Source organism: Aethalodelphis obliquidens, unplaced genomic scaffold (genome assembly GCF_003676395.1).
Source record: "Aethalodelphis obliquidens isolate GAN/ISIS:26980383/991018 unplaced genomic scaffold, ASM367639v1 scaffold26, whole genome shotgun sequence".
NCBI lineage: Eukaryota > Metazoa > Chordata > Mammalia > Artiodactyla > Delphinidae > Aethalodelphis > Aethalodelphis obliquidens.
The window spans coordinates 217,224-232,589 of NW_020837970.1; the positions used below are offsets into that span (position 1 = coordinate 217,224).

The following is a 15,366-nucleotide window of genomic DNA, read 5'->3' on the forward strand; positions in this document are numbered from 1 at the left end:
AGAAGTTTGCTGAAATGTGGCACGGGATGAGTGATACTTGTGAGAGACAGAGGGAGGGAAAGGGAAAGAGAGAGAAAATGGAAGAATGACCTGGCGGGCAATGACACACACTCAGAGACACGCGCCCATGCAAATAGGTGGAGAGAAGCCTCACAAGCACACAGACACACACACCCAAACTCCACACACACTTGTTGCCATGGACGACTATTTTCCATGTCAGGTCTGCTCTTGAAAGTATTTATTGCGAACCTCATAAAGCTGAAATCATTAATACTTTTTTATAGGATAATATTTTTATGATAATTGGGAATACCTCATTTATCAAGAATTGGCCACTACAGAATTTTATAGCTGAAAGGGTCCCAGGAGATTGTCTACTCCAAGCTGTCAAAGTTCTTTTCAAAGCTTGCTTCAAATGAAATGGTGGTAGCCCACCATGTTCTGCAGCTGAGGTCTCTCAGGCCCTTCCATGGAAACCTGAGGCTCTGAGAAGTGATGCAAGTCACTAAGCTAACCCAAGGCCTTTGTTTTCCTGATCCCCAAACTCAAGCCCAGAGAGGTCAATAACTCACCAAATACCACACAGAGAACCTCAAAGGCCACGACTCCACGGAACCAGAGCTTGGGACTCCTTCTTTGAACTACTTGTTAATTAAATGAGTCTGGCTCTGAAAATAATCCTGAACTCTCAACTGCAGCCATCTACTTGAGAGCGCACAGGCTGGTCTGTTTCAGCTAAAAGTAGCCTTAAATGCATTAGGACGTATGGAACCAAAAGTCTGCTTCTCTTCTGGCGTGAACACAAATGGCTTCCTCAGCCCCGGATTCTCCAGGCTGCGCACACCCCGCCAGGCCTGATGCCTCTGCCGGCAAGGCTGTCGGCCATTTAGGGCCCGGCAGCTGAGACCCAGCCTGGTAAGTAAACATGCCCAAGTTTACCTGGTTCCACCTCAGTTACACCCATTCGGTCCCTCCCTTCTGCCTCACATTCCTCAACCCACAAGGCAATGCTTCAAACCGGAGAGAGAGCTAACTGCAGTGTCTGGACAAACGACATGAGGTCATAGGACCTCCCCAGGGTGGCTCCTTCCTGTGGGGCAGGAGCCTCCTAACTCAGGTCACTTGCCAAGCCCTCCGGGGGCTGCCTGCAGCAGGGCCAGGAGAGCAGCGAGGCCTGCCGCCCACGCCTGTCCTGGGAATCTTCCCCTGTGGAGGGAGATCAGGGTGCATCCACATCCGGGAAGGCTCCGGAATGTGGCAAAGGCTTCAAGAGGAAGGGCCACGTCCTCAGGAACAGGCCAAACCCACCCACCCCACACGCTCAGATACAACCAGAGTAGCATCTTCTCATGTCTCCCGCCTATTTGAGGGGTCTACCGGCAACAGCCACAGAAATGGCTTGGAGACTTTACATGGCGTATGGGATGACAGGGGTTTTCTCCTAGCCACTCTCTGGACTGGAAGGGGGTCTCCATGTTCTCCGTCAGCCAGGCCAGGGCAGCGACACCACGCTCCCTCTCTTCTCTTCACTCGTTCCTCCAGGCCTTCCCAGCTCCCCAGCCTCCTCCCGTGTCTCCCTAGATCCCTCCCGGCCTCTCCTCATGACGGGCTGTTTCTGGAGAGTTTCACCCATTCCCGCAGCTTCCACGACTGCCCTGGCACCTGTGCACCACTGAGGCCTCCAGCCCAGATCTCTCAGTGGGTCTAGACCACATTTCCAACTGTCTCCCAGACGTCAGCCCCTAAATGTCCTCTGACAGTCACAAATCCCAAGCTTGAGTGATCATTATGCCTGCCCCACACACAATCTTCCTCCTCAGTTCCCCTACCCGTCACATCAGAAAACTGGGACAGCGCTGGACACCCTCTCCCTCCTTCCCTTAGCCCCCAACAATCATATGGTTATCAGGCGCTAGGACGCCTATACGTAAACAGGTCTCACCTGTCTGCCCCATCCACCCGCAATGCCATGGCCATCAATCAGCTCCCCCTATGCTGCGCCCACCAATCTTCTCTTGATGGGTACCGCAACCTGCGGAGTGCTTCCTCAACCAGGCTGAGTACCGGTTTCCGTGGAGAGACAGATTCCTTTACCCACACCTGAATCAGAATTCCCGTGGGTGGGGCCCAGCAAGATGAAAGTTCCCCCTGATGGATTCTGATGAACATCCAGGCCTGGGAACCATGGTCCTGGCCAGTTTTCCTACTCAGGCCTCACCTTCTTTTCAATCCATCCTCTGCGTGCTGCCACCCAAACCACCAGCAGTTTCTAGAACATGCCAAGCTCTTCCTGGCTCTCTGCTCTGCACTTCTGTTCCTTCCACCCCCAGTGCCATCCCTCCTCTCCCCATCTGTGAGCAAACTGCTCTGAGCAGTCAAGAGTCAGCTCAGGATTCCCACCTGCGGTACTTCCCCCACCACCCTCCCCGCCCCAAGGCAGGACTGGATGCTTCCTCTTTAGCGCTCTCTGCTCCCTCCCCAGCTTTCAGGTAGCTTCCCATCTCCCCCACTGGCATGTGAGCTTCAAGAGCTTTGTCTTTGTGCCCTGGAACTCAATACAACGATTTCCCCACGGCTAGCACTCCATAAAAACATCTACTGAACAAAAACTCAAATTCCAAGTAGTCTGCACCAATAAACTTGGTATTTTAGTCTTTATGTCCCTTTTTTACTCTTTTGAACTATCCGTATATAGTAGAAATAGAAAAACCTAATTTTCCAGGGTGGTTAATGTCATATAGAAATCTAAAAGCTGCTTAGAATAGCTAAATGGAACGTTATTAAACTGAGCTTTGACCTTATTTTAGACAGAGGCCCTGGACTGCATTTCTCTTGACCTTGCATATCGGAGTTTCCACAGAATTTCTGTGAAGATGTCTTGTGAGTTCCTCAAGCACAAGGAAGAGAAAGAGATGGGTGAAGGATAATATGATTTGTGAATCTGTGGCTAAAACCTGAGTTCTGGTTAATTAGAAAGGTCTTTAGAGGCATGCTATACAGCTCTACCGCCTCACCCTCCATTCATCACTTTCACCAGTATCTTAGATAAAAAACCAGAACACATGTGTATCAAATATGCAGATAAAATGATCAGCTAAAGATGATCAAGATACAAAAAGGTTTTTAAAAAGCTTCAAAAAGGTTTTGACAAGCTGCAGAACATTAAACACTAAACAACAAGACGGAAAATTTAAAAGGAATAAATGTGAAGTCCAATAGTTAGGTACCAAAAATTAACTGTATTACAATAGCATCAATATAAAAAACAACTAACTTTTATTAAGCCTTATGTGTCAGATATTGTGCTAAGGATTTTACACAGGTAATTTAATCCTTACAATGACTGGTAAGACTTAAATCCATTCTACGGGTGTGGAAACTCAAGAGAAATTAAGTAACTTGCTCAATGTCATCCAGTTAGCAGAACCAAGACTTAGTCCCAGCCATCGTGCATGTGCATTCCAGGGGCAGCATGTAGCAGCTCTGCTTAAAACAAACAGAACACTGACTTAATGCTCGCCTGCACTGAGGGCCGCTCACAGGAGGCTGCAGCTCCACGAGTTCCACGGTACTCTGGCTGAGCAGACCAGATCTAGAGAATACTGCCACAAAGATGGGCACAAGGAACTGAAATTCACCCAGAGGGTGGTGGCCTTGATGGTGAAGGGTCTGGAATGATGCTGTAAGAGGAAAAGTTGGTGGTATCATCACTCTCCTCAAGCTCTCAGTCCTGCCCACAGCTCATTCTAAAGAGCTCCATGTCTTTCAACTCCTGCCACCCAGCCTCAGGTCCACCATTACCTTCTGAAGCTATTCCATGCCTGGTGCCTTTCTTAAATCTTCAGATTCCATTCCTCCACCAGTTCCATCCCTTCAGCCTGTGACCATGCCCAGCTGTCCCCTCTCTCCCGCACAGTTCTACTAAAAGAGAAGCAATGCCAAGGACTTCCTGGTGGCCAAATCCCATGACGCTTCCTCAGCCTTCATCCTCCTTGACTTCTCTGCAGCTATAGAACTGACTGCTGAATTGTTATTGATACACATGGTCTTCTTACTTTGCATATTTTATATGTTTATGATCACAGAGCAGATGCATTTTTGTGCCATCATTTTCCACGTAACATAAACATTTTCCCATGTTGTTATGAACTCTTCACAGTAGCATTTTTTATGGCTTTATACTATTCTATTCTTCTATCTATAATTCACGTAACTCTAGCCCTCTTCCTGGACATTGGGGTTGGTTCCATTTTAGTTATTAGAAGGAATAATCTGATAAATAACCAGATGTCGGAGGAGGCAGCTATGAAATGAATGGACTTTCCAAAAATCCTCTGTGTGTTGGGGGAAAGGTCAGATCCCTTGAAGAGAAGGAAGATGATAAGGTCGTTGAATAAGGTGGTGAGAGTAGGAGGTATCAAGAAGATAGGTTTTAATCCTAGCTCATCGCTTCTATGTAACCTTAGGCAACTTACTTAACCTGAGCCATCTGTAAAAATGGAATAGCAATAACTAACACATGGCATTGTTTATTCAGATTAAATGAAAGACGTTCTGAGGATAAAGTTCACAGAGTTCTGAGGATGGCATCTGGCACATAAGAAGTACTCAATGACTATAAGATAAAAGTAACTATCATCAACATCATCATCATCATGACCATAGCTCTTTCTGAAAGCAAAAAAACTCATTCATTCATGCATGCACACATCAAACATTTACTGAGTCTCTACTGCTCCCTGTTCTCTAGAAACCCTTGGTCAACAGGGGAGACAGAGTTAAGGAGCTGTTACAAGTCATCATGAAAAGTGCCTGGATGGAGGGGCTGGCTGCAAAGATTTCTCAGAAGAGGCACTGCTCAACAATGTGACTGACAAGGGGTTAATATCTAAAATACACAAACAGCTCATACAACTCAATATAAAACAAACAACTCAATCAAAAAATGGGCAGAAGACCTCAACAGACATTTCTCCAAAGAAGACAAACCGATGGCCAATGGGCACACGAAAAGATGCTCGACATTGCTAATGACTAGCAATTAATTAATAATTATTAATTAATTATTAGAGAAATGCAAATCAAAACCAAAATGAGGTATCACCTCATACTGACCAGAATGGCCATCATCTAAAAGTCTACAACTGGGACTTCCCTGGTGGCACAGTGGTTAAGAATCCACCTGCCAATGCAGGGGACATGGGTTCAAGCCCTGGTCTGGGAAGATCCCACATGCCGCAGAGCAACTAAGGCCGTGCTCCACAACTGCTGAAGCCCACATGCCTAGAGCCCGTGCTCCACAACAAGAGAAGCCACCACAGTGAGAAGCCCACGCACAAGGAAGAGTAGCCCCCTCTCGCCGCAACTAGAGAAAGACCACGTGCAGCAACAAAGACCCAATGCAGCCAAAAATAAATAAATAAATAAATTTATTTATTAAAAGAAAATAGTCTACAGCTAATAAGTGCTGGAGAGGGTGTGGAGGAAAAAACCCTCCTACACTGTTGGTGGGAATGTAAATTGACGCAGCCACTATGGAAAACAGTATGGAGGTTCCTTAGAGCTACCATATGATCCAGCAATCCCACTCCTGGGCATATATCCAGAAAAGATGAAAACTCTAATTCGAAAAGATACAGGTACCCCAATGTTCATAGCAGCACTAGTTACAATAGCCAAGACATGGAAAGTGCCCATCAACAAACGACTGGTTTAAGAAGATGTGAGATATATATATATATCACACAAAATGGACTGTGTATATATAGATATAGATATTACTCAGCAGTAAAAAAGAATGAAATATTGCCATTTGCAGCAACATGGATGGACCTAGAGATTATCATATTAAGTCAGAGAAAGACAAATATTATATATCATTTATATGTAGAATATAAAAAATAATACAAATGAATCTATATACAAAACAGAAATAGACTCACATAGTAAACAAACTTATGGTTACAAAGGGGAAAAGGAGCGGGGGAGGGAGAGATAAACTAAGAGTATGGGATTAACAGATACAAACTACTATACATAAGATAGACAAGCAAAAAGGATTTACTGTATAACACAGGGAACTGTATTCAATATCTTGTATTAACCTATCATGGAAAATAATATGAATAACTTTGCTGTATACCTGAAACTAACACAATATTGTAAATCAACTATACTTTGATTAAAAAAAATAGGAAAGAAGAAGAGGCACTGCTCACATTGAATCTGAAAGGTGCAGGCACCGGTGAGCAGAACAGACATAGAGTGGTGACACTGCGGGAATGCACTGCAGGATGGCAAGAAGTTGGGCAGAGGGTGAGCCAAGGTAGGAGCTGGCAGGCAGCGGGGGAAGATAGAGAGGCGGGGCCTTGCGGCTGGTCAGTGAGTCTGAAAGTGGCAGGGGCCTCCAGAGGGGCTCAATTAGAGGATGGCCGGACCAGTTTTTCTCAGAGAGATTTCAAACAGTGGCACTGCTGAACAGTAGCAAATGCTCTGAACGTTTCTAAGGCACGCTGCCAAAGAGCTTTTGAAAAGGGGTGGGTCGTTTCACACTTCAACTGGCAGCAACTACTCTCAACACACTTCCTCCGGAGTGTCCCCTTTCTCAGAACCTCTCTTCCTGTGGTTCCCGTGCCAGGCCTCCCGTGTCCCCCTCCCTGTGACGGCTCCATCTGCGGCCCCTCTGCCTCCTTTCCTCCCTGAACAGATGCATCCCCAGTGTCCTGTCTTAGCCCTCTTCTCTCCCTTGATGAGGCCCTCATGCCTGGGCTTCAATCACCACCTATGGGGAAAACTCCTGGTCCATCTTCTATACCAACCTCCAACCACTCAGGGCACTCTCCCTTGGAAGCCCCTTCCCCACATCCACCCCCGCAGGTACAAACCTTGCCTCATGACTTCCCTAACATCTCCTCCTCCTGAAGTCCCTGTGTCAACAGCAGGCTCTTCGATCTTTCAGACTCTAACCTCATGTCAGCCTTGGGTCATCCCTCCTCCTCACACGCCCCAGTGCCGTCTCCCATTCTCACCTACCTCTCCATGCTCTCTGCGAGCTCCTTCCATCCTCCATGTCTAACACTGCAGCCCTAATTTTTTTCCCCATGCACTTAGGATGACCTGAGAATTCAGCTACCTGGCTCCAGCCTCTCTCCCATGGGCACAGAGTCTCATGGTCACCGCTGGCATATCTGACTTACACCACCCTGGATCCTGTCATCCCCATTCAAAATCCTCAATGGAATATAAAGCCCTGACCTAACTCTTTGGCTGCCACGACTCTCCCCTGCTAAGCCCCATCCCCCAGCAGGCTCCTCCATGCCTTCCAGGCCTCAGCAGATTGAATTACTTGACATTTCTCATTTCTCACTCATCAGAAAACTCCCTGAGGCAAGACTAATCATTTACATTTTCTTTTTCTAACCTTCCCCAAGCATAATGTTTTATATATAAAAAGTGCTAAACAAATGTTTTATGGGAGATAATATGCCTGTCTTCAATGCAGGAAGGGAAATTAGACAGGGGCCAGGCAGGTAACAGCAGTGTAAAGTGGGTGAGTGGGGCAGCGGGCAGATCACAGGGTGGGTCTGGATGTCACACAGGAACTGGCTGCCACACACACGGATCCCTGAATGGACAGCCCACCCATCACCCTGCTACAGGGTGACTACTTGCCTCTGAGTGCAGCAATGGGTTTCAGGTTGTTTTTAAACATTATGTGGCTAAGATTGTGCAGGGAAACAGAGCACTCCTGTGGGTTCACTGTGGCCAAGGTTCCCCCGTCACAAACTTTGACTTAGACTAATGGCTAGATCTGCAGACTCGGGAGTGTGGGAGGGAGTGGTAGGGAAGCAAGGGAGAGAGCTTAAGATTTTTGTGTCAGTTTAAGGAAGAACTCTTTAACAAAGAAGTTCCCTAAAACCTAAACAGGTAGCTACACAAATGGGGGAGCTTCCCACCTCTGGAACTGACAAAGTGGAGGCTAATGGGCCACTGGGAAGGGAGGTGCCTGGACACAGGTGCTTACTTGGACACAAAGTGGGTAGAGATGGCCATCAAGGCTTCTTCCGGCTCTGCGATTCTCAGTCTTTGTCCATCCAAGCTCACCTCTAGAAAACTCTTCCATATTAGTTTTCCTACATTGTGCCTGGTACCTAGTTGGTATTTAATAAATATTTGTGGCATGAGTCACTTTATGATAGGGGTATTCACACCTGTGTCTTTTTGCTTCAGGAAAAATTGTTACTTAGAATGGATTAATCAGCATTTTCCTCCAACCTCCAAAGTATCATCCAAGAATAGTTTTTTTCAAGAATTTTTTTTTAGCTCCAGTAAGCTGAAGATCTAAGAAGCACTGCTGGATATTTGATGTCTCACATTCTCACTGGTAAAACTATTCTACCACTGCCATTTAGAACTCTAGATAATAGAGGGGGAAATACTGTTCGGTTAGTTTGTATTTGTACTGTTAACTAATTAAACAAAGTAGAAGAAAAAATGCTTACTTAAACCATTGAAACAAATTATTTACAGCCATGGTTTATATCTACAGCAAAAGTGTCTCTTTATTATAAAGCTAGTGCACTTGTCAGGGGAAATGGATGAATTCTAGTCTCATCTATCTGAATACTGGGTACCATATATTTCCCCCACTGGGGTACAGGAGTATCTGGCTTTATGGCTATTCGAGTGGATTTTTTCCAACACTTTCACACTTTTTTTTTTTTCTTTTTTTTTTGAGGTACACGGGCCTCTGACTGTTGTGGCCTCTCCCGTTGCGAAGCACAGGCTCCGGATGCGCAGGCTCAGAGGCCATGGTTCACGGGCCCAGCTGCTCCGCGGCATGTGGGATCTTCCTGGACTGGGGCACGAACCGGTGTCCCCTGCATCGGCAGGCGGACTCTCAACCACTGCGCCACCAGGGAAGCCCCACTTTCACACTTTTTATCCAAATAATTAACCAAGCTCATCTCAGAAGGTTCTGGGCACCATGTGGGAATCCTGGCCTTCCCAGCGAAGCGGGGGGAGTCCTCGTTTGCGGGAAGAGGAGGTTTCAGAGGAATGCTCTAGAGTGATTCCCGGACTCGGGGTGTACGTGAAAGGTATTTTTATAAGCTGTAAAGCACCTTATAAATGTGAGTAAAGAGCCTGTGACTACAGTGGCAGGATCCCTGGATTCCCTGGAGCCCTCAACTTCTACTACGGGTAAGGCCTGGGCCGCACTCCCAAGCACCCGCAGCTTCAGGCACCAGATGAACTTAAGTGCACGTGCAGGTATTTTGAAGACCCGGGAATTCTAGAAAGCGTCCTGAATACTGCGGTCCGAGCTTCTGTGCCGAGTTGTTCAAGGGGTTAAGATTACAGACTATTCTTCGCCCGTGTCTGAGGTTTCTGAGTTTCCGTGGGCAAGTCTGATTCCCTCTGTGGCGCGGGAGAAGGGACGGACCCGCAACTCCTGGACACCGGGAAGCTCGGGTCTGGCCGGAGAAGCAGCCCCTAGCACTCGGTCTTCCCATCCCGAGGGGACCCAGGCTCCCGGGGGCGCCATCCCCACCGATAGGGACCCGAGCTCTCGGCGGGGCGGGGGGTACGACGCTCCCCGGACCCCCATTGTCTCCGCGGCCCCTCCCCGCGGCGAGCGCGCCAGGTGCACAGGTGTGGCCCGGGCGCCAGGTACAGTCAGCACTAGCGCCCGGCCGCTTCCCTCCCGCGCTCCTTCCCTTAGGTCGGGCCACCCTGCCTACCTGCGTGTACAGCTCGGCCACCGCCATGGGCGCGAGAGGACAGCTCGAGGGCTGCGGAGGTGCAAGGCTCGGGGGCTGGGCCGGCGGCTCTGTGGCCCCGGGGCAGGTAACCGTCGCTGCGGGTCCCGCAAATCAGCGCTGGGCCATCTTGCGGAAGAAGTTTCCCAGAAGCCGACTAACTTTGCAGAGCGTTGGCGGCCCCGGAGGAGAGAAGTCGCGGATTGGTCATTCCCGGCCCGTGGCGAGGCCTCGCTGTGATTGGCGGGGCGGGGGCTGCGGGCGCGGCGCCCCTCCTCCGGGCGGGTGCCCGCGGCGAAGTGGGTCCACCTGGCGGGGGCCGAGCGCTCAGCCAAGAGCCCGCGGGTCACGGGATTCGCTGGCTCTCGAGGGAGGAAGCAGGTGTGTTCCCAGGAGTTCCCGACCCAAGTTTTAGCTCCCTTATAAGGGTCTCAACGTGCTTATTGGAAAGAGCAGAGGATATAACCATTTGCATAGAAAATCCAAGAGAATCAGCCACTAGAACTTGTTAAAGAGTTCAGCCAAGTGACTATACTCAAAATCAGATTTTAAAGTGAATAAGTTTCCTTTGTATGAGCAAAAACTGGTTAGAAAATAAGATATTTGAAATATAAACGAAACTATAAAGTGTCCACTAACAAAAATGCACTTGGCCTTTGTGGAGAAAGTGTTTGAATTTCTCTTCAAGGGTATAAAAGAAGGCCCGAATAAATGGGGAAACGTGCTATTCTCATGGATGGGAATATTTAACATTGTACAGGTGTCAATTGTACCCAAATTAATATATAAGCCTAATACAACTGGAATCAAAATCCTAGCAGGGGGACTTCCCTGGTGGCACAGTGGTTGGGAATCTGCCTGCCAATGCAGGGGACATGGGTTCGAGCCCTGGTCCGGGAAGATCCCACATGGGGCGGAGCAACTAAGCCCGTGGGCCACAACTACTGAGCCTGCGCTCTAGAGCCCGTGAGCCACAACTACTGAGCCTGCGTACCACAACTACTGAAACCTGTGCGCCTAGAGCCCATGCTCGCCAACAAAGAGAAGCCACCGCAATGAGAAGCCTGCACACTGCAACGAAGAGTAGCACTGTTTGTAATGAGGTGGATAGACCTAGAGTCTGTCATACAGAGTGAAGTAAGTCAGAGAGAGACAAATACCGTATGCTAACACATATATATGGAATTTAAAAAAAATAAAAAATGTCATGAAAAACCTAGGGGTGAAACAGGAATAAAGACACAGACTTACTAGAGAATGGACTTGAGGCTATGGGGAGGGGGAAGGGTAAACGGCGACAAAGCGATAAAGAGGCATGGACATATATACACTACCAAACGTAAGGTAGTTAGCTAGTGGGAAGCAGCCGCATAGCACAGGGAGATCAGCTCGGTGCTTTGTGACCGCCTGGAGGGATGGGATAGGGAGGGTGGGAGGGAGGGAGAAGCAAGCGGGAAGAGATATGGGAATATATATATATATATAAGTGATTCATTTTGTTGTGAAGCTGAAACTAACATACCATTGTAAAGCAATTATACTCCAATAAAGATGTTAAAAAAAAAAAAAAAAAAAAAGTAGCACTGGCTAGCCACAACTAGAGATAGCCTGCGCACAGCAGCAAAGACCAAACGCAGCCAAAAAATAAATTAAATAAATTAAAAAAAAATCCTAGCAGGACTTTTGGAGAATTGTAAAGTGATTTTATATTTTTTACGGAATAATAAAAGTCCGTGTATAATTAAGACAATGCTCAAAACAAAGAACAAAGAGATTAGCCCTACCGTGTATTAAGGGATATCACAAAGCCATGGTCATTAAAACAGTGTGACACCGGCATGGGAATGGAAAAATGAATAATGGAACAGAATGGAAACTACCAACAGAACCCTGCGTTATGTAGTGGCCTGGAGAACCAGAGGAGGAAGGGAAAGATTATTTAATAGAAGGGCCATTATATGAAAAAAACATAAAAATAAAAGCAAGTGCATGGCAAACAGTACATTCAAAAATAAACTCTAGATGGATTCATGATTAAAACTTAAAAGTAAAATGAGGAAATTACTAGAAAAAATATAGGGGTAATATCTTTTAAATGTTGGGTTAAGAAAGAATGAGTTAAGATACAACATAGCACAGCTATAGAAGGAAATGATGGATTTGAGGTCATCAAAATGAAAGATTTCTGTTCAGTGAAGAACACCATTTGCAAAGAAAGCCGACAGATTAGGAAATATATTTGCAATTTAAAAAACAAGTGATTAATATCTAGAATATTAATCTAGAGTATATAAGAAACTACTGTAAATTGGTTAAAGAAAAGATAGGAAGTCCTGTTTTAAATATTGGACAATTGGCAAAGGAAATGAATAGGCAATTTTCACATGGGGATATTCAAATGGCTGGTTAGCATATAAAGAGATGTTAACTTTATTAGTAGAGAAATAAAAATGAAAACAATGAGATCACTTCACATCCACATTGGCAACAATATTTAGGTTGGACAACATCATATGCTGCCTAGGATGTGAGAAAACAAGAACGTTTTTGCTCACACAGCTGTTGGGAACTATACAGTCATCCCTTGGTATTCGGGGGAGGATTAGTCCCAGGACACCCAAGAATACCAAACTCCTTGGATGCTCAAGTCCCTCATATAATGATATAATGGCATGATATTTGCATATAACCTACACACATCCTTCTGCATATTTTAAATCATCTCTAGATTACTTATAATACCTAATACAATGGAAATGCTATGTAAATAGTTGCTGAAGCATGGAAATTCAAGTTTTGCTTTTTCGGAAATTTCTGGAATTAAAAAGTGTATATTTTGGATCTGAGGTGGTTGAATCTGTGTTTGCAGAACCTGTGGATATGGAGGGCTGACTGTACTGATCCTCCTACTTAAGAGAGCAATTTGAGAATATTTACTGAAAATAAACTCAGGCAGAAAAATTCTCACATAGTCACCCAAAGAGATAACTATGTAGATGTTCATCACAACACAGTTCTATATCAAAGAGTTGGAAACACTTAAATATCCATCAGAAGGGGTAGGAATAAGTAAAATAGTGTATACATACAACCTAAAACTGTACAGCTGCTGGTAGGAATGGACATGATCTACCTATACCACTCTGAGAGATATAAAAAACAATGCTGAATAGATGTCTAGCACAAGTCATATATATCTGTATTTTTTGTTATTTTGTTATTTTTTATTTTTTACACATCTTTACTGGCGTATAATTGCTTCACGATGCTGTGCTAGTTTCTGTTGTACAACAAAGTGAATCAGCTGTATGCATACATGTGTCCCCATATCTCCTCCCTCTTGAGCCTGCCTCCCACCCCCTCATCCCATCCTTCTAAGTCATCTCAAATCACTGAGGTGATCTCCCTGTGCTATGCCGTTGCTTCCCACTAGCTATTTTACATTTGGTAGTGTATATATGTCAATGCTACTCTCACTTCACCCCAGCTTCCCCTTCCTCCCCCGTCCCCATGTCCTCAAGTCCATTCTCTACATCTGCATCTTTATTCCTGCCCTGCCACTAGGTTCATCAGTGCCATTTTTTTTAGATTCCATATATATGCATTAGCATATGGTACTTGTTTTTCTCTTCCTGACTTACTTCACTCTGTATGACAGACTCTAGGTCCATCCACCTCACTACAAATAACTCAATTTCGTTTCTTTTTATGGCTGAGTAATATTCCATTGTATATATGTGCCACATCTTCTTTATCCATTCATCTGTCTGTGGACATTTAGGTTGCTTCCATGTCCTGGCTATTGTAAATAGTGCTGCAATGAACATGTATATTTTAAACTCACAAAACTGCAATACCATATGTTGTCCATGCATATCAGCATGTGTAAATAAAAGTTGGATGATAACTTGCAAAGTCATCCATTAAATATATAAAAGTGGATATTCATGAGGTTGAAGGAAGTGAGACTGGGTATAAAGAAAAAAGGGAAACCAAAAATATGAAAAAGGGCTTGACATGGACCAACCACGATAGGTGCCAGAAAAAGAGAATTATGGTAAATTCAATTTTGTACACTTATTTTTCAAAATAACATAAAAAAAGGAAAAGGCATAAAGTGGGTAGGGACAGCTGCGTGGTTCCTCAGAGTTAAGAAAGGAATCCAAATGTCTAACTACTTTTTTCTTTATTTTTAAATTTTTTAAATATATTTTTTTTGGCCATGCTGCATGGCTTGCAGAATTTTAGTTCCCTGACCAGGGACTGAACCTGGGCCATGGCGGTGAAAGCGCCAAGTCCTAACCACTGGACCACCAAGGATTTCCCTACTTTTTTCTTTAAATAGAAATTTTACTGAAGAATAAAATTATATACAGAAAGTGCACAAATAATAAATGTATAGCTCAATGTATTCTTTTTTTTTTTTTTAACATCTTTATTGGGGTATAATTGCTTTACAATGGTGTGTTAGTTTCTGCTTTATAACAAAGTGAATCAGTCATACATAAACATATGTTCCCATATGTCTTCCCTGTTGCGTCTCCCTCCCTCCCACCCTCCCCATCCCACCCCTCCAGGCTGTCACAAAGCACCGAGCCAATATCCCTGTGCCATGCGGCTGCTTCCCACTAGCTATCTACCTTACTGCGTTTGTTAGTGTGTATATGCCCATGACTCTCTCTCGCCCTGTCACAGCTCACCCTTCCCCCTCCCCATAACCTCAAGTCCGTTCTCTAAGAGGTCTGCGTCTTTATTCCTGCTTTACCCCTAGGTTCTTCATGACATTTTTTTCTTAAATTCCATATATATGTGTTAGCATACGGTATTTGTCTTTTTCTTTCTGACTTACTTCACTCTGTATGACAGACTCTAGGTCTATCCACCTCATTACAAATAGCTCAATTTCGTTTCTTTTTATGGCTGAGTAATATTCCATTGTATATATGTGCCACATCTTCTTTATCCATTCATCCGATGACGGGCACTTAGGTTGTTTCCATCTCCGGGCTATTGTAAATAGAGCTGCAATGAACATTTTGGTACATGACTCTTTTTGAATTTTGGTTTTCTCAGGGTATATGCCCAGTAGTGGGATTGCTGGGTCATATGGTAGTTCTAGTTGTAGTTTTTTAAGGAACCTCCATACTGTTCTCCATAGTGGCTGAACCAATTCACATTCCCACCAGCAGTGCAAGAGTGTTCCCTTTTCTCCACACCCTCTCCAGCATTTATTGTTTCTAGATTTTTTGATGATGGCCATTCTGACTGGTGTGAGATGATATCTCATTGTAGTTTTGATTTGCATTTCTCTAATGATTAATGATGTTGAGCATTCTTTCATGTGTTTGTTGGCAGTCTGTATATCTTCTTTGGACAAATGTCTATTTAGGTCTTCTGCCCATTTTTGGATTGGGTTGTTTGTTTTCTTGTTATTGAGCTGCATGAGCTGCTTGTAAATTTTGGAGATTAATCCTTTGTCGGTTGCTTCATTTGCAAATATTTTCTCCCATTCTGAGGGTTGTCTTTTGGTCTTGTTTATGGTTTCCTTTGCTGTGCAAAAGCTTTGAAGTTTCATTAGGTCCCATTTGTTTATTTTTGTTTTTAT

The 15,366-nt window shown here is 45.0% G+C and overlaps 1 protein-coding gene and 1 non-coding gene across 3 annotated transcripts in view; both read right to left on the bottom strand.

The window, feature by feature from the left end:
- Positions 1-9,940, bottom strand: part of MYO5C (myosin VC) — a 118,226-nt gene extending 108,286 nt beyond the window's left edge. Inside the window, exon 1 of one of the 2 annotated variants that reach the window (XR_003436336.1) lies at positions 9,744-9,940. Coding sequence is in view for 1 of the 2 variants with exons in the window: in XM_027123046.1 (XP_026978847.1) it covers positions 9,744-9,770 (27 nt within the window). In the remaining variant the exon portion in view is untranslated. The remainder of the gene's footprint in view (positions 1-9,743) is intronic. The other variant, XM_027123046.1, reaches the window with a different exon arrangement.
- Positions 9,941-14,009: 4,069 nt separating this feature from the next.
- Positions 14,010-14,081, bottom strand: TRNAE-UUC (transfer RNA glutamic acid (anticodon UUC)). Its single transcript has one exon. It is a non-coding gene; the product is annotated as a tRNA-Glu (tRNA).
- Between the last annotated feature and the right edge of the window lie 1,285 nt (positions 14,082-15,366).